At 36.1% G+C, this 23,085-nt stretch overlaps 3 protein-coding genes across 4 annotated transcripts in view; all 3 read left to right on the forward strand.

Moving 5' to 3' along the window:
- Nucleotides 1–14,364, forward strand: LOC111511685 (uncharacterized). The gene is made up of 3 exons (XM_074176096.1): nucleotides 1–108; nucleotides 4,362–14,270; nucleotides 14,329–14,364. The coding sequence occupies exons 1-3, from the start codon at nucleotides 64–66 to the stop codon at nucleotides 14,362–14,364; spliced, it is 9,990 nt and encodes a 3,329-aa protein (XP_074032197.1). The 5' UTR covers nucleotides 1–63.
- Nucleotides 1–23,085, forward strand: part of Ten-a (Teneurin-a transmembrane protein) — a 928,723-nt gene that overhangs the window by 217,993 nt on the left and 687,645 nt on the right. The window lies entirely within an intron of this gene.
- LOC111511686 (uncharacterized) overlaps nucleotides 14,326–23,085 on the forward strand; it is a 13,931-nt gene continuing 5,171 nt past the window's right edge. Inside the window, exons 1-6 of the mRNA XM_023167719.2 lie at nucleotides 14,326–17,456; nucleotides 17,524–17,706; nucleotides 18,524–18,679; nucleotides 19,273–19,452; nucleotides 21,900–22,073; nucleotides 22,632–22,859. Of these exons, the coding sequence (XP_023023487.2) occupies nucleotides 14,382–17,456; nucleotides 17,524–17,706; nucleotides 18,524–18,679; nucleotides 19,273–19,452; nucleotides 21,900–22,073; nucleotides 22,632–22,859 (3,996 nt within the window). The 5' untranslated portion in view covers nucleotides 14,326–14,381. The remainder of the gene's footprint in view (nucleotides 17,457–17,523; nucleotides 17,707–18,523; nucleotides 18,680–19,272; nucleotides 19,453–21,899; nucleotides 22,074–22,631; nucleotides 22,860–23,085) is intronic.

The raw sequence follows: 23,085 nt of genomic DNA on the forward strand, positions 1-23,085 counted from the left end.
ATTTATAAACCCTCTGTGTTGCGACACCATTCAGTAGTATAGTATTTGAACATTTCACTGGCTATGCTCTTTGTGTTTCAAGTATTGTTTTTGTTGGTTTCAACAGGGGTAAGCTTTAAAATTTTACAACACTGGTGCTCAATTTATTCAAGGACGTGTTTCTGAGAGATCATGTATGATTTCCAAAATTATTCGTTGTTCGTAGCTTCGAATTATTTTCCAGAATTTTTCCTACACAAGAATGTATCATTAACGATCAATTCGACTGATTACAGGCGTTAAAATGAATCTACTTTCAGAAAACCCTCATGACTGTAGGGCTATACAGTCATACAAAATTGAAACTATCGATCGTGTTCACAGAAATGAAATGAATTTGATCAGAGCTCGGCTAACACCCGTTATCGTTATTCTCCATTGGAAAATGTTCAAAATGGTAAATTACGTAATAATTCCGGCAAATAATTTTTTTGGACAGAATTCTAGGACATGTTGCATACACTATTTTTTGGCAACTTAGTAGAATGACAAACTAATGAGTGGAACAAATTTCCAACATTGAAATTCGTATTTGTAGTGAATATTAAAATTCTAACAGGATATAGGTAGGTACTAACAGAAACAATCTGTTTGAGATGCTTGGTATATTCAATTGCCTTATCAAAGCAAAAAGCGAAATTGTTTGTCCTGAAACTATAACATCCGGTTCTGAGATATTTATCTTTTTGGATACCTACGGTTTGACAATAAAATGAACCTGGTTATTTCCATCCCAATCAGAAATCACCGTTAGATCCTCATTTAGATATGCAACCTTCTGCTACCGGAGAAGCTGTGCATTCGCTGTCCTGCAATCCAAACAGAATGACGAGACAAGTGTGCTGTAGTCACCAAATCAATATATTGGATTCTTGGTTTTCTTCAGTAAGTCGTTGATATACAATAAAAAGAGGGTAGAAAATGTTCTTCCAGGAAACTGTGGAACCATACACAATATTAATCAAACAAGCAATATCATCGATATTTGGCTAGCAAGCCATCATGCCTCACACGGTCAAAGGAATTAGAAATATCAAGCGCAACAGCTCTTGACTCTCCATGTTTCTCGATTGCGTCACTCCAAATATAGGTGACATAAGATAGAAGGTCGTCTGTTGATCTTTGATTCCGAAAGCCATATTGATGATCGCTCAAGATGTTGGAGCCTTCCAAATACAGGGTGTAACTGAATAAGTGTGAAACAGTTAAGGAGGTGATTCCTCATCGAAAGAAAGATAGGATATTTCATATAAAAAACTTCATTGGAGCATCCCTTGTTAAGATACAGCACCTCAAAAGGGGTACCTAAAATTTGTAAAACAATTTTTTTCACAAGCACTGAAAAAGTTACAATATTGAAATTAACCTGACGTTTTGTACTACCAAAAAAAGACTTAGCCAGTGATTTGTTTGATTTACCCCATGGTTGTGAGGGGTGGAAAACGCAACCCCTGAAATTTATTTCCAATGTAACTTTTTGTCTTAGTATTTGTTCACCATTTAAAAATTTATTTCAGATAGCCTGTTTCATTCTAAACAAAAAATGTATTTTGGGTTTTTCGCCCAAAATAAACCAGTTCGCAGCAGAAAATTATTTTACGAACAACTACAGACATACATCGTCATAAATGCAAACTGGATTTATTGTTATTTTGTAGTTAGTACCTGCATTGAACGATTGAAGGGCAATAAACAAAACTAATTTATCAATAACAAAACACACAACATATAGAAATCATAGTAAATGTTCAATATGTCTACCTTCAGAAATTACGCATGCGTCTAGACGTCGGCGCATTGAGCCACGTTTTTGATCAAATATTCCTGGAGTCTCTCTGATTATCCTGCACGCATCGATGATGCGGTTTCTTAAGTTCTCTACATCGCGAACCGGAGTACGATGAACTTAATGCTGTAAATGGCCCCAAATAGAGAAATCGAGGGGATTGAGATTCGAGGATCGAGCGGGCCAGTTATGTGGTCCTCCTCGACCTATCCACTGATCTCCATATCCCTTACATATCCCTTCTGACGCCCAAAGGAACTTCCTCCAGCAGTACTGGATGCATTTCTCTTAAAAATTGAACATATGCCTCACCATTTAATCGAGGAGGTAGAAAATGAGGCCCAATTAAATCATCCCCAATAACTCCGACCCACACGTTAAGAGAAAACTGTTCTTGATGGATAGTTTCGATAATAGCGTGAGATTTTCATCAGCTCATATGTGGTAATTATGAAAATTAATAATCTTGTCCCGAGAAAAACTACATTCGTCTGTGGATTCTATCGTCTCCAGAGAGTCACAATTTCTTCTAATCATTTCCAGCATCCATTTGCAAAATTCAAGACGGTTCGGAAAGTCTCGCGGTAACAGTCCCTGTACTCGTTGCAAATGGTAAGGGTATAAGAGTTGTTTCTTTAAAATTCGAAATACCGTCATATGATCAACATTTAGCTGGAAAGCAATCTTTCTAGTACTGGTAGTAGGTTGTTCTCCAATCAAATTAGGTGCTGCATCCTCAAGCTGTGGTGCTCGTACTTCTCGATGGCGACCACAATCCTGAGTTCTTTTGTCGAATGAACCATATTCTCGTAATCGTTGATGAAGTCGAGCAAATATTCTATGTGAAGGATGCTGCCGTTAAGGATACATTTCAGCATATCTTCCAGAAGTTTCTTACCCATTCCATTGCGACAGACCGTAAACGTAGTGCATATCAGCCATTTTCTCATTTGTGTATGCCATTTTAATAACGAGTGATATATTAAAGTAACAAATTAAAAACAGAACAACAACACACAATTAGTATTGATTCAATTTCGAAAATTCACAAACTGACAGCGTCATACCAATTTAATTATCACTATCGCTAATAGCGACCTACTAGATATTTTAGTTTCGTATTTTCGCATTTATGACGATGTATCTCTGTAGTTGTTCCTAAAATAATTTTTTGCTGCGAACTGGTTTATTTTGGACAAAAAACCCATGAAACATCTTTTGTTCAGAATGAAACAGGCTATCGGAAATAAATTTTTCAATGGTAAACAAATGATAAGACAAAAAGTTACATTGGAAATACATTTTAGAGGTTGCGTTTTCCACCCCTTACAACCATGGGGTAAACCAAATAAATTTCCGACTAAGTGTCTTTTTGGTAGTACAAAACGTCAGGTTGATTTCAATATTGTAACTTTTTCAGTGCTTGTGAAAAAAATTGTTATACGAATTTTATGTACCCCCTTTAAGGGGCTGTATCTCAACACGGGATGCTCCAATGAAATTTCTTAGATAGGGTTAGATAGGGTCTTTCATTCTTGAAAGATCCTATCTTTTTTTCGATGAGGAATTACCTCCTTGAATGTTTTACAATTTAGTTACACCCTGCGTTTGATGATATGGTGGCTAACAACTTTTGGTATCACTGATAGCAAAGCAAATGGTCTGTAGTTAATTGTAAGATTTCTCCCTTCCCTTCTATGGAAATAGGCTGAAAGGAAGCAATCTTTCAACAAGACGGAAAAAACCCTTATGAGACAGGTTGGATAGTCTGCAAAATGTGATGCGAGTTCACTGTCATACTTTTCAAGTACGATGACGGACAATTCGCCGGACTGAACGTTGTTGAAAATGAGTTTCCGGCATTGTGGATTCTAGCGTGGAAATAGTGGGTGGTGCTTTTCCCAGAAAATCGACTGTGGAATGAGACGCAAATTGTTCAGCCAGTAGATTTGCTTTTTCAATGGCGGTTGCTGGAATTGAACCATCTGCTTGTGGTGGTGAAATTGTGGATTTTGTGAAGTTTTCATCAACAGCTTCAACTACCAACCAGAAGGGTCCATACCCGTTCGGATTGGCAAACAGTTTACTAATTCTCCGATTGTGGGTTCACAGCTGTTGCGAGCATTAACAAACCTAGTTCGGTTTTTGACACTGGGATCTTTGCGCCACTGCCGGTAGGCAAGACTTTCAAGGGCGACAGCTTGCTCCCAATCTTTATTGAACGAAAGTTTGCCATTAAAAATTCGTTTCATTAAAAAAAGACAGTAGCCTTATATCAGATTCACCAATAAATGTTGTACAAAATCACAGGTACGTTTTCGAAATCGCGGCTACTTCAGTAATACGCTTGCTATGAAAATGGGTTGAGAAAGCTGAACACTGTTTCTGCTCACAAAAAAACATTTATCGGAATGATTCAAAGTTGTTATGATGAAGTTAACAAAACTGCTTATAGTGTTGCGGGTCTCTCAACCATAACAGAAATTATTGTGAATCAATTCACTTATATATTCCTCAACATAGACTGTTGTTTCAGTTATCTCATGAAGATGAGTTATCTGTCTCCTCTAACTCTTACGTGACAAACCAAAATGAAACGAAAGAAAACTCTCAAGAAGACACCCTTTTGGGTGAAAACGTTTCAACTGACTCCAGTCCATCAGAAAAAGAGGGGCCCTCCAGTGATCGGAGTAATGTGAGAGCTATCATGTCTGATATCGGTGATGGTATAAACAAAGCAACAAGTTTCTTCACAAACCCAGTAAAGCAGTTTGGGGAAAAAGTGAGCGATTTTGCTAGTGGCTTGGCTGAAAGTTTTTTTCACTCTACCGATACAACAGATGATAGTGGAAGAAACAACAATGAAGAGATTCCTTCAGAATCACGACTAGATGGTGAATCCGAAGAGAACATGATATCTATTCCGGAATTCGATGAATTAGGTCAAGAATATGAAATCACAACGGAAAATGGAAATAATGACGACACATCCGACTCAACTACGAATACTCCAACAACAGAAGTGGATTTCATGAATGAAAATGTAACGAATATCATGGATATAACAACGTCAGTAGTAGAGGAATCGACTACATCTTCCAACGAGGAGAAAGTGGGTTCAACAAAAAGTACAATGGATAATTCGACCAGAAATGAGAATCTTCAAAATGTTTCAACAGAACAACCATCTCCTGGTGGTGATCCTGAAATAAGCATTCATATCAACATCACAGAAACCAATGGGTCGAGTATGAAAACCGAAATCACAACGGAAAATGGAAATAATGACAACACATCCGACTCAACAACGAATACTCCAACAACAGAAGTGAATTTCATGAATGGAAATGTAACGAATATCATCGATATAACAACGTCAGGAGAAGAGGAATCGACTACATCCTCCAGCGAGGAGGAAGTGGGTTCAACAGAAAGTACAATGGACAATTCGACCAGAAATGAGAATCTTCAAAATGTTTCAACAGAACAACCATCTCCAGGTGGTGATTCTGAAGTGAGCATTCATATCAACATCACAGAAATCAATGGTTCGAGTATGAAAACTGAAATCACAACGGAAAATGGAAATAATGACAACACATCCTACTCAACAACGAATACTCCAACAACAGAAGTGGATTTCATTGACGAGAATGTAACGAATATCATCGAGATAACAACGTCAGGAGTAGAGGAATCGAATACATCCTCCAGCGAGGAGGAAGTGATTTCAACAGAAAGTACAATGGATAATTCGACCAGAAATGAGAATCTCCAAAATGTTTCCACAGAACAACCATCCCCAGGTGGTGATTCTGAAGTGAGCATTCATATCAACATCACAAAAATCAATGGTTCGAGTATGAAAACTGAAATCACAACGGAAAATGGAAATAATGAAAACACATCCTACTCAACAACGAATACTCCAACAACAGAAGTGGATTTTATTGACGAGAATGTAACGAATATCATCGAGAGAACAACGTCAGGAGTAGAGGAATCGAATACATCCTCCAGCGAGGAGGAAGTGATTTCAACAGAAAGTACAATGGATAATTCGACCAGAAATGAGAATCTCCAAAATGTTTCCACAGAACAACCATCCCCAAGTGGTGATTCTGAAGTGAGCACTCATATCAACATCACAGAAATCAATGGTTCGAGTATGAAAACTGAAATCACAACGGAAAATGGAAATAATGACAACACATCCTACTCAACAACGAATACTCCAACAACAGAAGTGGATTTTATTGACGAGAATGTAACGAATATCATCGAGATAACAACGTCAGGAGTAGAGGAATCGAATACATCCTCCAGCGAGGAGGAAGTGATTTCAACAGAAAGTACAATGGATAATTCGACCAGAAATGAGAATCTTCAAGATGTTTCCACAGAACAATCATCTCCAGGTGGTGATTCTGAAGTGAGCATTCATATCAACATCACAGAAATCAACGGTTCGAGTATGAAAACTGATATCACAACGGAAAATGGAAACAATGGCAACACATCATACTCAACAACGAATACTCCAACAACAGAAGTGGATTTTATTAATGAAAATGTAACGAATATCATCGAGATAACAACGTCAGGAGTAGAGGAATCGAATACATCCTCCAGCGAGGAGGAAGTGATTTCAACAGAAAGTACAATGGATAATTCGACCAGAAATGAGAATCTTCAAAATGTTTCCACAGAACAACCATCTCCAGGTGGTGATTCTGAAGTGAGCATTCATATCAACATCACAGAAATCAATGGTTCGAGTATGAAAACTGAAATCACAACAGAAAATGGAAATAATGACAACACATCCTACTCAACAACGAATACTCCAACAACAGAAGTGGATTTTATCAATGAAAATGTAACGAATATCATCGAGATAACAACGTCAGGAGTAGAGGAATCGAATACATCCTCCAGCGAGGAGGAAGTGATTTCAACAGAAAGTACAATGGATAATTCGACCAGAAATGAGAATCTCCAAAATGTTTCCACAGAACAACCATCTCCAGGTGGTGATTCTGAAGTGAGCATTCATATCAACATCACAGAAATCAATGGTTCGAGTATGAAAACTGAAATCTCAACGGAAAATGGAAATAATGACAACACATCCGACTCAACAACGAATACTCCAACAACACAAGTGGATTTCATGAATGAAAATATAACGAATATCATCGATATAACAACGTCAGGAGTAGAGGAATCGAATACATCCTCCAGCGAGGAGGAAGTGATTTCAACAGAAAGTACAATGGATAATTCGACCAGAAATGAGAATCTTCAAAATGTTTCCACAGAACAACCATCTCCAGGTGGTGATTCTGAAGTGAGCATTCATATCAACATCACAGAAATCAACGGTTCGAGTATGAAAACTGAAATCACAACAGAAAATGGAAATAATGACAACACATCCTACTCAACAACGAATACTCCAACAACAGAAGTGGATTTTATTGATGAAAATGTAACGAATATCATCGAGATAACAACGTCAGGAGTAGAGGAATCAAATACATCCTCCAGCGAGGAGGAAGTGATTTCAACAGAAAGTACAATGGATAATTCGACCAGAAATGAGAATCTCCAAAATGTTTCCACAGAACAACCATCTCCAGGTGGTGATTCTGAAGTGAGCATTCATATCAACATCACAGAAATCAATGGTTCGAGTATGAAAACTGAAATCACAACGGAAAATGGAAATAATGACAACACATCCGACTCAACAACGAATACTCCAACAACACAAGTGGATTTCATGAATGAAAATATAACGAATATCATCGATATAACAACGTCAGGAGTAGAGGAATCGAATACATCCTCCAGCGAGGAGGAAGTGATTTCAACAGAAAGTACAATGGATAATTCGACCAGAAATGAGAATCGTCAAGATGTTTCCACAGAACAATCATCTCCAGGTGGTGATTCTGAAGTGAGCATTCATATCAACATCACAGAAATCAACGGTTCGAGTATAAAAACTGATATCACAACGGAAAATGGAAACAATGGCAACACATCATACTCAACAACGAATACTCCAACAACAGAAGTGGATTTTATTAATGAAAATGTAACGAATATCATCGAGATAACAACGTCAGGAGTAGAGGAATCGAATACATCCTCCAGCGAGAAGGAAGTGATTTCAACAGAAAGTACAATGGATAATTCGACCAGAAATGGGAATCTTCAAAATGTTTCCACAGAACAACCATCTCCAGGTGGTGATTCTGAAGTGAGCATTCATATCAACATCACAGAAATCAATGGTTCGAGTATGAAAACTGAAATCACAACGGAAAATGGAAATGATGACAACACATCCTACTCAACAACGAATACTCCAACAACAGAAGTGGATTTTATTGACGAGAATGTAACGAATATCATCGAGATAACAACGTCAGGAGTAGAGGAATCGAATACATCCTCCAGCGAGGAGGAAGTGATTTCAACAGAAAGTACAATGGATAATTCGACCAGAAATAGGAATCTTCAAAATGTTTCCACAGAACAACCATCTCCAGGTGGTGATTCTGAAGTGAGCATTCATATCAACATCACAGAAATCAATGGTTCGAGTATGAAAACTGAAATCACAACGGAAAATGGAAATGATGACAACACATCCTACTCAACAACGAATACTCCAACAACAGAAGTGGATTTTATTGACGAGAATGTAACGAATATCATCGAGATAACAACGTCAGGAGTAGAGGAATCGAATACATCCTCCAGCGAGGAGGAAGTGATTTCAACAGAAAGTACAATGGATAATTCGACCAGAAATGAGAATCTCCAAAATGTTTCCACAGAACAACCATCCCCAGGTGGTGATTCTGAAGTGAGCATTCATATCAACATCACAGAAATCAATGGTTCGAGTATGAAAACTGAAATCACAACGGAAAATGGAAATAATGACAACACATCGTACTCAACAACGAATACTCCAACAACAGAAGTGGATTTTATTGACAAGAATGTAACGAATATCATCGAGATAACATCGTCAGGAGTAGAGGAATCGAATATATCCTCCAGCGAGGAGGAAGTGATTTCAACAGAAAGTACAATGGATAATTCGACCAGAAATGAGAATCTTCAAGATGTTTCCACAGAACAATCATCTCCAGGTGGTGATTCTGAAGTGAGCATTCATATCAACATCACGGAAATCAATGGTTCGAGTATAAAAACTGATACCACAACGGAAAATGGAAATAATGACAACACATCCTACTCAACAACGAATACTCCAACAACAGAAGTGGATTTTATTAATGAAAATGTAACGAATATCATCGAGATAATAACGTCAGGAGTAGAGGAATCGAATACATCCTCCAGCGAGGAGGAAGTGATTTCAACAGAAAGTACAATGGATAATTCGACCAGAAATGAGAATCTTCAAGATGTTCCCACAGAACAATCATCTCCAGGTGGTGATTCTGAAGTGAGCATTCATATCAACATCACAGAAATCAATGGTTCGAGTATGAAAACTGAAATCACAACGGAAAATGGAAATAATGACAACACATCCTACTCAACAACGAATACTCCAACAACAGAAGTGGATTTTATTAATGAAAATGTAACGAATATCATCGAGATAACAACGTCAGGAGTAGAGGAATCGAATACATCCTCCAGCGAGGAGAAAGTGATTTCAACAGAAAGTACAATGGATAATTCGACCAGAAACGAGAATCTTCAAAATGTTTCCACAGAACAACCATCTCCAGGTGGTGATTCTGTAGTGAGCATTCATATCAACATCACAGAAATCAATGGTTCGAGTATGAAAACTGAAATCACAACGGAAAATGGAAATGATGACAACACATCCTACTCAACAACGAATACTCCAACAACAGAAGTGGATTTTATTAATGAAAATGTAACGAATATCATCGAGATAACAACGTCAGGAGTAGAGGAATCTAATACATCCTCCAGCGAGGAGGAAGTGATTTCAACAGAAAGTGCAATGGATAATTCGACCAGAAATGAGAATTTTCAAAATGTTTCCACAGAACAACCATCTCCAGGTGGTGATTCTGAAGTGAGCATTCATATCAACATCACAGAAATCAATGGTTCGAGTATGAAAACTGAAATCACAACGGAAAATGGAAATAATGACAACACATCCTACTCAACAACGAATACTCCAACAACAGAAGTGGATTTTATTGACGAGAATGTAACGAATATCATCGAGATAACAACGTCAGGAGTAGAGGAATCGAATACATCCTCCAGCGAGGAGGAAGTGATTTCAACAGAGAGTACAATGGATAATTCGACCAGAAATGAGAATCTCCAAAATGTTTCCACAGAACAACCATCCCCAGGTGGTGATTCTGAAGTGAGCATTCATATCAACATCACAGAAATCAATGGTTCGAGTATGAAAACTGAAATCACAACGGAAAATGGAAATAATGACAACACATCCTACTCAACAACGAATACTCCAACAACAGAAGTGGATTTTGTTGACGAGAATGTAACGAATATCATCGAGATAACAACGTCAGGAGTAGAGGAATCGAATACATCCTCCAGCGAGGAGGAAGTGATTTCAACAGAAAGTACAATGGATAATTCGACCAGAAATGAGAATCTTCAAGATGTTTCCACAGAACAATCATCTCCAGGTGGTGATTCTGAAGTGAGCATTCATATCAACATCACAGAAATCAATGGTTCGAGTATAAAAACTGATATCACAACGGAAAATGGAAACAATGGCAACACATCCTACTCAACAACGAATACTCCAACAACACAAGTGGATTTCATGAATGAAAATGTAACGAATATCATCGATTTAACAACGTCGGGAGTAGAGGAATCGAATACATCCTCCAGCGAGGAGGAAGTGATTTCAACAGAAAGTACAATGGATAATTCGACCAGAAATGAGAATCTCCAAAATGTTTCCACAGAACAACCATCTCCAAGTGGTGATTCTGAAGTGAGCATTCATATCAACATCACAGAAATCAATGGTTCGAGTAGGAAAACTGAAATCACAACAGAAAATGAAAATAATGACAACACATCCGACTCAACAACGAATACTCCAACAACACAAGTGGATTTCATGAATGAAAATGTAACGAATATCATCGATATAACAACGTCAGGAGTAGAGGAATCGACTACATCCTCCAACGAGGAGGAAGTGGATTCAACAAAAAGTACAATGAATGATTCGACTAGAGATGAAAATCTTCAAAATGTTTCAACAGAACAACCATCTCCAGGTGGTGATTCTGAAATAAGTATTCATATCAACATCACAGAAATCAATGGGTCGAGTATGAAAACTGAAATCACAACGGAAAATGTAAATAATGACAATACATCCGACTCAACAACGAATACTCCAACAACACAAGTGGATTTCATGAATGAAAATGTAACGAATATCATCGATATAACAACGTCAGGAGTAGAGGAATCGACTACATCCTCCAACGAGGAGGAAGTGGATTCAACAAAAAGTACAATGAATGATTCGACTAGAGATGAAAATCTTCAAAATGTTTCAACAGAACAACCATCTCCAGGTGGTGATTCTGAAATAAGTATTCATATCAACATCACAGAAATCAATGGGTCGAGTATGAAAACTGAAATCACAACGGAAAATGGAAATAATGACAACACATCCGACTCAACAACGAATACTCCAACAACACAAGTGGATTTCATGAATGAAAATGTAACGAATATCATCGATATAACAACGTCAGGGGTAGAGGAAACGACTACATCCTCCAACGAGGGGGAAGTGGATTCAACAAAAAGTACAATCGATATTTCGACCGGAAATGAGAATCTTCAGAATATTTCAACAGAAAAACAATCTCCTGGTAGTGATGCTGAAATAGGTATTCATATCAACATCACAGAAATCAATGGGTCGAGTATGAAAACTGAAATCACAACGGAAAATGGAAATAATGACAACACATCCGGTTCAACAATGAATACTCTAACAACACAAGTGGCTTTCATGAATGAAAATGTAACGAATATCATCGATATAACAACGTCAGGAGTAGAGGAATCGACTACATCCTCCAACGAGGAGGAAGTGATTTCAACAGAAAGTACAATGGATAATTCGACCAGAAATGAGAATCTTCAAAATGTTTCCACAGAACAACCATCTCCAGGTGGTGATTCTGAAATAAGCATTCATATCAACATCACAGAAATCAATGGTTCAAGTATAAAAACTGATATCACAACGGAAAATGGAAATAATTACAACACATCCGACTCAACAACGAATACTCCAACAACACAAGTGGATTTCATGAATGAAAATTCAACAAATATCATCGATATAACAACGTCAGGGGTAGAGGAAACGACTACATCCTCCAATGAGGGGGAAGTGGATTCAACAAAAAGTACAATCGATATTTCGACCGGAAATGAGAATCTTCAGAATATTTCAACAGAAAAACAATTTCCTGGTGGTGATGCTGAAATAAGTATTCATATCAACATCACAGAAATCAATGGGTCGAGTATGAAAACTGAAATCACAACGGAAAATGGAAATGATGACGACACATCCGACTCAACAACTGAAACTCGAACAACAGGAGTTATTACATTATCCAATGAGGAGGAAGTAAGTTCAACAAAAATTTCAACGGATATATCTACGAGAAATGAGAATCTTCTCAGTATTTCAACAGAAAAACCATCTCCTGGTGGTGATTCTCAAATGAGCATCCATATCAACGTCACAGAAATTATTGGGTCGAATATCAAAAATAAAATCACAACGGAAAGTGGAGTTGATGAAAACACATCTGACTCAACAACGAATACTCCAACAACAGAAGTGGATTTCATGAATGGAAATGTAACGAATATCATCGATATAACAACGTCAGGAGTAGAGGAATCGACTTCATCTTCCAGCGAGGAGGAAGTGATTTCAACGGAAAGTACAATGGATAATTCGACCAGAAATGAGAATCTTCAAAATGTTTCAACAGAACAACCATCTCCAGGTGGTGATTCTGAAATAAGCATTCATATCAACATCACAGAAATCAATGGTTCGAGTATAAAAACTGATATCACAACGAAAAATGGAAATAATGACAACACATCCGACTCAACAAGGAATACTCCAACAACACAAGTGGATTTCATGAATAAAAATGTAACGAATATCATCGATATAACAACGTCAGGAGTAGAGGAATCGACTACATCTTCCAGCCAGGAGGAAGTGATTTCAACGGAAAGTACAATGGATAATTCGACCAGAAATGAGAATCTTCAAAATTTCTCAACAGAACAACCATCTCCAGGTGGTGATTCTGAAATAAGCATTCATATCAACATCACAGAAATCAATGGTTCGAGTATAAAAACTGATATCACAAGGGAAAATGGAAATAATGACAAGACATCCGACTCAACAAGGAATGCTCCAACAACACAAGTGGATTTCATGAATGAAAATGTAACGAATATCATCGATATAACAACGTCAGGAGTAGAGGAATCTACTACATCCTCCAACGAGGAGGAAGTGGATTCAACAAAAAGTACAATGAATGATTCGACTAGAAAAGAAAGTCTTCAGAATGTTTCAACAGAACAACCATCTCCAGGTGGTGATTCTGAAGTGAGCATTCATATCAACATCACAGAAATCAATGGTTCGAGTATGAAAACTGAAATCACAACAGAAAATGGAAATAATGACAACACATCCTACTCAACAACGAATACTCCAACAACAGAAGTGGTTTTTATTAATGAAAATGTAACGAATATCATCGGGATAACAACGTCAGGACTAGAGGAATCGAATACATCCTCCAGCGAGGAGGAAGTGATTTCAACAGAAAGTACAATGGATAATTCGACCAGAAATGAGAATCTCCAAAATGTTTCCACAGAACAACCATCTCCAGGTGGTGATTCTGAAGTGAGCATTCATATCAACATCACAAAAATCAATGGTTCGAGTATGAAAACTGAAATCACAACGGAAAATGGAAATAATGACAACACATCCGACTCAACAACGAATACTCCAACAACACAAGTGGATTTCATGAATGAGAATGTAACGAATATCATCGATATAACAACGTCAGGGGTAGAGGAAACGACTACATCCTCCAACGAGGGGGAAGTGGATTCAACAAAAAGTACAATCGATATTTCGACCGGAAATGAGAATCTTCAGAATATTTCAACAGAAAAACAATCTCCTGGTAGTGATGCTGAAATAAGTATTCATATCAACATCACAGAAATCAATGGGTCGAGTATGAAAACTGAAATCACAACGGAAAATGGAAATAGTGACAACACATCCGGTTCAACAACGAATACTCCAACAACACAAGTTGCTTCCATGAATGAAAATGTAACGAATATCATCGATATAACAACGTCAGGAGTAGAGGAATCGACTACATCCTCCAACGAGGAGGAAGTGATTTCAACAGAAAGTACAATGGATAATTCGACCAGAAATGAGAATCTTCAAAATGTTTCCACAGAACAACCATCTCCAGGTGGTGATTCTGAAATAAGCATTCATATCAACATCACAGAAATCAATGGTTCAAGTATAAAAACTGATATCACAACGGAAAATGGAAATAATGACAACACATCCGACTCAACAAGGAATACTCCAACAACACAAGTGGATTTCATGAATAAAAATGTAACGAATATCATCGATATAACAACGTCAGGAGTAGAGGAATCGACTACATCTTCCAGCGAGGAGGAAGTGATTTCAACGGAAAGTACAATGGATAATTCGACCAGAAATGAGAATCTTCAAAATTTCTCAACAGAACAACCATCTCCAGGTGGTGATTCTGAAATAAGCATTCATATCAACATCACAGAAATCAATGGTTCGAGTATAAAAACTGATATCACAACGGAAAATGGAAATAATGACAAGACATCCGACTCAACAAGGAATGCTCCAACAACACAAGTGGATTTCATGAATGAAAATGTAACGAATATCATCGATATAACAACGTCAGGAGTAGAGGAATCTACTACATCCTCCAACGAGGAGGAAGTGGATTCAACAAAAAGTACAATGAATGATTCGACTAGAAAAGAAAGTCTTCAGAATGTTTCAACAGAACAACCATCTCCAGGTGGTGATTCTGAAGTGAGCATTCATATCAACATCACAGAAATCAATGGTTCGAGTATGAAAACTGAAATCACAACAGAAAATGGAAATAATGACAACACATCCGACTCAACAACGAATACTCCAACAACAGAAGTGGTTTTTATTAATGAAAATGTAACGAATATCATCGGGATAACAACGTCAGGACTAGAGGAATCGAATACATCCTCCAGCGAGGAGGAAGTGATTTCAACAGAAAGTACAATGGATAATTCGACCAGAAATGAGAATCTCCAAAATGTTTCCACAGAACAACCATCTCCAGGTGGTGATTCTGAAGTGAGCATTCATATCAACATCACAGAAATCAATGGTTCGAGTATGAAAACTGAAATCACAACGGAAAATGGAAATAATGACAACACATCCGACTCAACAACGAATACTCCAACAACACAAGTGGATTTCATGAATGAAAATTCAACGAATATCATCGATATAACAACGTCAGGGGTAGAGGAAACGACTACATCCTCCAACGAGGGGGAAGTGGATTCAACAAAAAGTACAATCGATATTTCGACCGGAAATGAGAATCTTCAGAATATTTCAACAGAAAAACAATTTCCTGGTGGTGATGCTGAAATAAGTATTCATATCAACATCACAGAAATCAATGGGTCGAGTATGAAAACTGAAATCACAACGGAAAATGGAAATGATGACGACACATCCGACTCAACAACTGAAACTCGAACAACAGGAGTTATTACATTATCCAATGAGGAGGAAGTAAGTTCAACAAAAATTTCAACGGATATATCTACGAGAAATGAGAATCTTCTCAGTATTTCAACAGAAAAACCATCTCCTGGTGGTGATTCTGAAATGAGCATCCATATCAACGTCACAGAAATTATTGGGTCGAATATCAAAAATAAAATCACAACGGAAAGTGGAGTTGATGAAAACACATCTGACTCAACAACGAATACTCCAACAACAGAAGTGGATTTCATGAATGGAAATGTAACGAATATCATCGATATAACAACGTCAGGAGTAGAGGAATCGACTACATCTTCCAGCGAGGAGGAAGTGATTTCAACGGAAAGTACAATGGATAATTCGACCAGAAATGAGAATCTTCAAAATTTTTCAACAGAACAACCATCTCCAGGTGGTGATTCTGAAATAAGCATTCATATCAACATCACAGAAATCAATGGTTCGAGTATAAAAACTGATATCACAACGAAAAATGGAAATAATGACAACACATCCGACTCAACAAGGAATACTCCAACAACACAAGTGGATTTCATGAATAAAAATGTAACGAATATCATCGATATAACAACGTCAGGAGTAGAGGAATCGACTACATCTTCCAGCGAGGAGGAAGTGATTTCAACGGAAAGTACAATGGATAATTCGACCAGAAATGAGAATCTTCAAAATTTCTCAACAGAACAACCATCTCCAGGTGGTGATTCTGAAATAAGCATTCATATCAACATCACAGAAATCAATGGTTCGAGTATAAAAACTGATATCATAACGGAAAATGGAAATAATGACAAGACATCCGACTCAACAAGGAATGCTCCAACAACACAAGTGGATTTCATGAATGAAAATGTAACGAATATCATCGATATAACAACGTCAGGAGTAGAGGAATCGACTACATCCTCCAACGAGGAGGAAGTGGATTCAACAAAAAGTACAATGAATGATTCGACTAGAAAAGAAAGTCTTCAGAATGTTTCAACAGAACAACCATCTCCAGGTGGTGATTCTGAAGTAAGCATTCATATCAACATCACAGAAATTGATAGGTCGAATAGCAAAAATGAAATCACAACGGAAAATGTAGTTGATGACAACACTTCCGACTCGACAACAGAAACTCGAACAACAGGAGTGAATTTCAAGGGAGAAATTGTGACGAATATCATGGATATAACAACGTCAGGAATGGAGGAATCGACTACATTCTATAATGAGGAGGATATGAGTTCAACAATTAGTGAAACAGTTATTCATAGTTCAGTTACATCACCACTAATTGAATCACAAAATTCATCCCAATCTGGTCAAAATGATAGTGATTCTTCAGAGGCAAACCACATAACACAAGAAAATTTCTGGAATACAGTTTTTTCGACTCAGTCCCCAGAAGTTCCTACCAAGTTATTCTCTTTCCACTCATCTATACAAATCGGGAATCGGAATGATGTTGGAAGGACAGAAGAGGTAACAACAAAGAACATCATGGGAGTAGGTTCCGAGACAATATCATACAACGACGTGATTCAAGCTTTTCCTGGAATAGTGAATGTTACGACAGAAGCAGTTCACAGTGTATCTACTGATTCGTATGTTTATCCATACGTTTCATCAGTAAACTCAGGACAGGTGCGTAGATTGTAATTTGTGACTTCCCGTTCAGTGACATAGTTTTCATATTATTTTTTTCTGTTAGATACAGCATGGTATTTCTGAAATACCTCAAGGAATAACTCCTCATGCAGCCTCACCATTCAGGTTTAGATTGTGCCATTCGTTGTTGGCATCGATTTTGAAATCAATATTCAGACCAGTTTTGAGTATATTTGGTCTGACTCATTCATCAACATTCTGCAATTCTACGCTAGTTTTCTATTGGGTAAGTGTTTTGATTTTCCACAGTTTGGTATTCCATATGTGTTTTCAAAATCTCAATACATCAGTTATGAGTATATTTTAAATAATCTGTCGAATAAGATCGACCCAAAGAAAACTCTAACCAAAATAAATATCATAATATAAATATCAACCCAGTGCTCAGCTGGAAAATACTTTGGATACAAAATATACAATATTATTCGTTTTTTTTTTTTGATATTCTCAGTTATAGATCATTATAACATTCTGTAGGAATTTTCGTGATGAAATCAATAGTAGTACAAATATACTTTTTTTTTTATCGACCTTTTTTTGGGTAATTGTTACCTTCCACAATCTGAAAAAATATAAAAATTATAATGGAGAACTTTATACAAGTGTAGAAGGGCAAACTTTTTAGTTTACCCCGATAAGTTACTGCGTGAAAATCAAATTATTTTTCACAAAAAAATCTTCTATTTATCAGTAACTTGTCGTATTTCACAATTTTGCCTATCAAAAAAATTATTAAGAAATTATACTTATCTTTTACGTTTCGGAGGCCAAATTCCGCCTCCGTCTTCAGAAATGGACAAAAATTCGAATATATACGCAGTTATCCCTTTTACTGAGAGCTTATTTCGACAGATGTCAAAGAAATTTTGAAATATTTCAAAACTTCTTTTACATATTTTGTGACAGTTAGACATTTTGTTGAAGTTTCCGTAAGTAGAAGTAGAAAACACTTTTTTTGAAAAAATGGATTATTTATACAATAATGCTCATTTAGCCGATATGCATTTCGTTTATGAAACTCATAGTTCTTATTGATTTATAAGGAAAATGGAATATCCATAATCATCAATTCGCCCCTTGGGAAGCTTGTTGCAACGTTATTCAGGCCAGTCCTATCAATATTCGATTTGATCTCCACGAATATAAAACAAATAATTTCGAATGTATTTCGAAGTAGATTTTGGCTGAATTTCGATCTGGTGAGTAGTTTGTCCTAACCTATATTTGAGTTTTCATTCTAAAACATTTCACTGCTTTGAAAATCAATTTCTCATTTGACACTAGATTTTTCATGGATGAGGAGAGAATATATACTAATATTATAAATGTGGAAGTTCGTGAGGATGGATGTATTTATGTATGTGTGCCAAAAAGAATTCTTGAAGGATAATGTAGTTTGAAATATTTTTCACTTTATGAATCTTTGTTTCGTTAATTTCATCAAACAGAAATGAAATTATATCATTGTTTTTGCTCTTGCTCAAAAATATTGAATACTTCGGCATCCAAACGGTTCTGGAGAGTATACGATTCAAAAACCTGTAAGTGAAATCATTCAACAAATAATTCTACCGGATGTTTTTTCATAAATTGAAATCTGAAAATGAATTTGTTTCAGTTGTGATTCACCATCTTTTACGTGAAACTTTTCAATCTCTCTATTAGCTCTATTAGTTTAGAATGATTTTCCACTGTATCCTTCAATATAGTACCTATTTTTTTCAATAATTTTCATAATATTTCATCATCACTCAAATAAAAACCATAATTTCTTACTTCAACCATTTTCAAGGACAAAGGATTGACCACATTCTTCAACTCGCGTATAGGAAAGCTGTTTGTAATAATATTCAAACCAATATTGGTGTTGATTGATGTGATCTACACGGATGTTCAGAGCGGTAGTCTCGGTGAATTCTACCCAAGTAATTTAGTAATCACTCTGAATGGATTTTGGAGAAGAATTCGACTGGTAAGTGTATTTGATATCGATAAATCTACGATTATTGAAATAATATACTCCACTGTATGATATTGTACAAATTATTTTTATCAGACGCATTATGAGATTATTTATATTCCAAAGTGGTACCTTATACTGGATATCTTATACTGGGTGTTGATTCTAAAATTGTTGCTGTCCACTTTCCGTATCTTTTCTTCGGGAAATGAATTGAAAAATCAGAAAACACGCAGTTCTATTTTTTTATATATAGATAGATAGATAGGTATTTATTCATGCTATTACACAAAGTGTTTTTACATAAGTTAGATCAATAATTTGATAAACTCAAAAATATACACACATACATATACACCAGACACACATAACTCATATAGGTATATACACATTTACATGTACATAAATAGAATTACACTATTAATTATTAAATTATCAGATACACCCTAGGGTAACAGTACCATTACATCCATCAGACTCCGTAAGATGTACATACTTATCAATTCAAATATAAAAAGAAAAGAAAGTATTCTACAAATGAGTAAAAACTTTCCGCAATAAAAATTTTTTTGATTTCAATTTTGAATCGATTCATATTCAGGGCTACGTCTTTTAGATCAGTGGGAAGAGCATTGTAAAATGTTATTGCCAGATATCTGTAAAAGTGCTTAGTTTTGGTTATTCTTGGTTTAGGCAATCTAAAGTCCATTCTCTTTCTAGTGGGGTATTTATGTATTTCTTCATTTTTGATCATATTCCAAATTGTCTAAAAATTGGTTTGCAATGTTCATTGAAACTTTTCCCAGCCATCATCCTGAGTACTTTTTTTTGTAGGGTAAATATTTTAGCTGAGTGACTCGACGATCCCCATACTATCAAAGCTTACGTCATTGTTGAATGGAATAATGAAAATATGATATCCTCAAATATTCTTCCGTTAGTTTGCTTTTCAGCTGTCTTATAATATATGTGGCAGTTGAGAGACGTTTCCAAAGATACTTGATATGATGTGAAAAATTCAAGCTGTTGTCAAGGTGTACACTAAGTAATTTTACTGGATCTTCATCTCTTTGTTCAACCAGTGTAAAGTTGAGATTCAGAGTTTTGTCAGAGTTGAGGCAAAGGTACTTACTCTTATTCCACATCCGGATGAGTTCATCAGAATCTATCATGAGGTCTTCTAATGACCGACTGTTTGTGTCAAAATGTATTATTGATACATCGTCAGCATAACCAAAAGGATGAATAGAGGTGCTTAGGCTCTGTATATTGAACATCATATCATTGACATGAACAATAAAAAGAGTGGGACCTAGTACAGATCCTTGTGGTACTCCGTCCTCCATGGCTACAAAATCGGATACTTCATTTTCCCAGTGCACTCTGGCTTTTCTATTTACAAGGTATGACTTGAATGAATTTAGTTGTCCACCTCTAATCCCGTAGTATTCAAGTTTCCAGGCATAATCTTATGATTATATCTATGATGATATCTTTTAATTCTCAGGTGGGTATGAATTTTCTGGTGAATTTAGAAAACAGGGCCTGTTAGTGCAGTTGGAGAAATGAAAGATTACACATCATCAATTTGTAATAATCATCAATAATGAATTCTTCAATGCGGAACCCTTATATGCAGAACAGTAATAATAATGAAAAATTATCATTTACTGAAAGTAATTAAAGTGACCGATATTTACTTCATTCTATTGGATGAATTAAAGAGTTATACTCATATTTGAATGGGATATTATCGTTTTTATGAGGTTCGATTTGAAGAATACATCTGCAGGTAGTTCGTTGAACTGAAATATGTCTTTGGGAAACAAGGAACTGATAGTTTTCCTATAGTTGGTACCAGTTACATGGAGAATAATATTTCTAGTGTGGTAGTGTGTTACTCATGTAGTTGATTGTTGTAATGAAATGATTGATGTAGGGATAAAGTTCTTCCTTCAATATTCCTCAAATTAAAATAAGTCAAGTAAAGTACAGAAGGTTTTGTGTTGATAGGTTTCATTTTTCTTACTTCAGTATTATACCGGATTGACTCTCAAAAGTTAACTGAAACATATTTCAGTTGAAGTGAGAAATACTAAAAAAAATCATTTTCTCTTCTAATATCAAGATTTGAAGAGGACCACTCAATGGTAGAAATAATAAACTAATAACTATTACTCCCATTGTGTGTTCTAATTCCGTTTTAGGTTATGAAAAGCGATTTATTTGTAACAAGATCCTATAAAACAATTTGAATGAAATAATGTGCTACCTTTTCTCATTTCAATCAAGATGGCTGAAAATAACCTTTGGAACTGTTCCTCTTGGTGAAAAAATAGACCTCGCTTTCGGTATTTTCATTTTCCTTTTCGAAAGAAAGACAGAGGATTTAAAGTTTTTGAAGATATAGAAACATAAATGAAAGATAACGATTTACAACATTTTTGTGAACTTAACAGGCTGACAGAACGAGGAATTTCTTCAATTCGCGTCTCGGGAAGATCCTGGAACTATTTTTCAGACCAATCTTGGCAATATTTCAGTTGATCGATTCCAAAATTCAAGAAATTGTCGTGGACATACTCTATCCAGGCAAATCGAACTCTACTGAAATTGGACCAGGAAGGGAAATGGCAAGTATTTTTGAAAATAATACATATTTGGAATTTTATTTGAAAATGTCAGTGTCTTGAACTTTCAAGGTTTTTCCACTGCACAAAAAACCTTTTCGCAGCATTACTATTTATTTTGGAAAAGAAATGAAATCACTGGGATACACAGACTGTGAGGGATGAAGGATCAGATTGGTAAAAAAAATTGATCATCAGAAATTCTCGAACGCGTCAGATTGAGGTAGGGCGAGTTAATTACCTGCTAAAAAGTGTATATTCCAGTAATCTGATAATTTGAGAGTGACGTAAAGAAAGGGGAAGGCAGCAAAGTTGTAAAAAAATAACGTCATTTCGACATTTTCCAGAGTAGCAAATATTTTTTATTTTGAAGGAAATAATTCAAGGATAAACTATAAACTAATAGTCCGATAGCTGTGCATGTGGTTTTCGAAGGTTAAGTTTAACGAAAAAACATATAGATGTATTACTAGTAGCGGCTAGTGAGTTTTCAGCCCAGCTGATATAGTTAAAAAAATATCAAAATATGATACTGTATTAATTTATCCGTTTTTCTTCAAGGATGTATTCCAAAGATTGATCAGATGGTTCCGATTACATTACAAATCAGTTTTCAAAATATACATCAGCCCCTTCCTGAGAACAATCCACTTATTTGTGACGGGGCCTGAAAGAATAAGAATGAGGAGATATATTCACACATTCGAAAATTATATTGGAATGTTTTGGAATCGGATTCAAATTTTTTTGAAACCAATTGGAAGTGTATTAGATCTATTCTTCAGTTGGGTAAGTATCAATTCTACAAAAAACTCTGGATGTACGGTGTGTTAAAATTGAGATGAGTTCCATCGATTTTGCTGAGAGTTGCAATTTTTCACTCACTGCAATAGGCTTCGTTGAAGACGGAATAGTCTAGACTATTGAATATTTCACTGTGTGAAAAATTATTGCAATTGAGAGAATGGAGAAAGCCAGTTTTTTGAAAATACACAAAATATCAATCGTTATAGTA

Source organism: Leptinotarsa decemlineata, unplaced genomic scaffold (assembly GCF_025532065.1).
Source record: "Leptinotarsa decemlineata unplaced genomic scaffold, Ldec_3_MD MMD2_tig00001621_RagTag_RagTag, whole genome shotgun sequence".
In the NCBI taxonomy this organism is placed as follows: Eukaryota; Metazoa; Arthropoda; class Insecta; order Coleoptera; family Chrysomelidae; genus Leptinotarsa; species Leptinotarsa decemlineata.

Excerpts from the sequence above, each read along its gene's own strand:
- LOC111511685 (XM_074176096.1), top strand. The coding sequence starts at position 64 with ATGCTCTTTGTGTTTCAAGTATTGTTTTTGTTGGTTTCAACAGGG. Across the intron at positions 109-4,361 it reads TTTTGTTGGTTTCAACAGGG|TTATCTCATGAAGATGAGTT; the intron begins GTAAGCTTTAAA and ends CTGTTGTTTCAG. Across the intron at positions 14,271-14,328 it reads CGAATACTCCAACAACACAA|AGGAATCGACTACATCCTCC; the intron begins GTTGCTTCCATG and ends CGTCAGGAGTAG.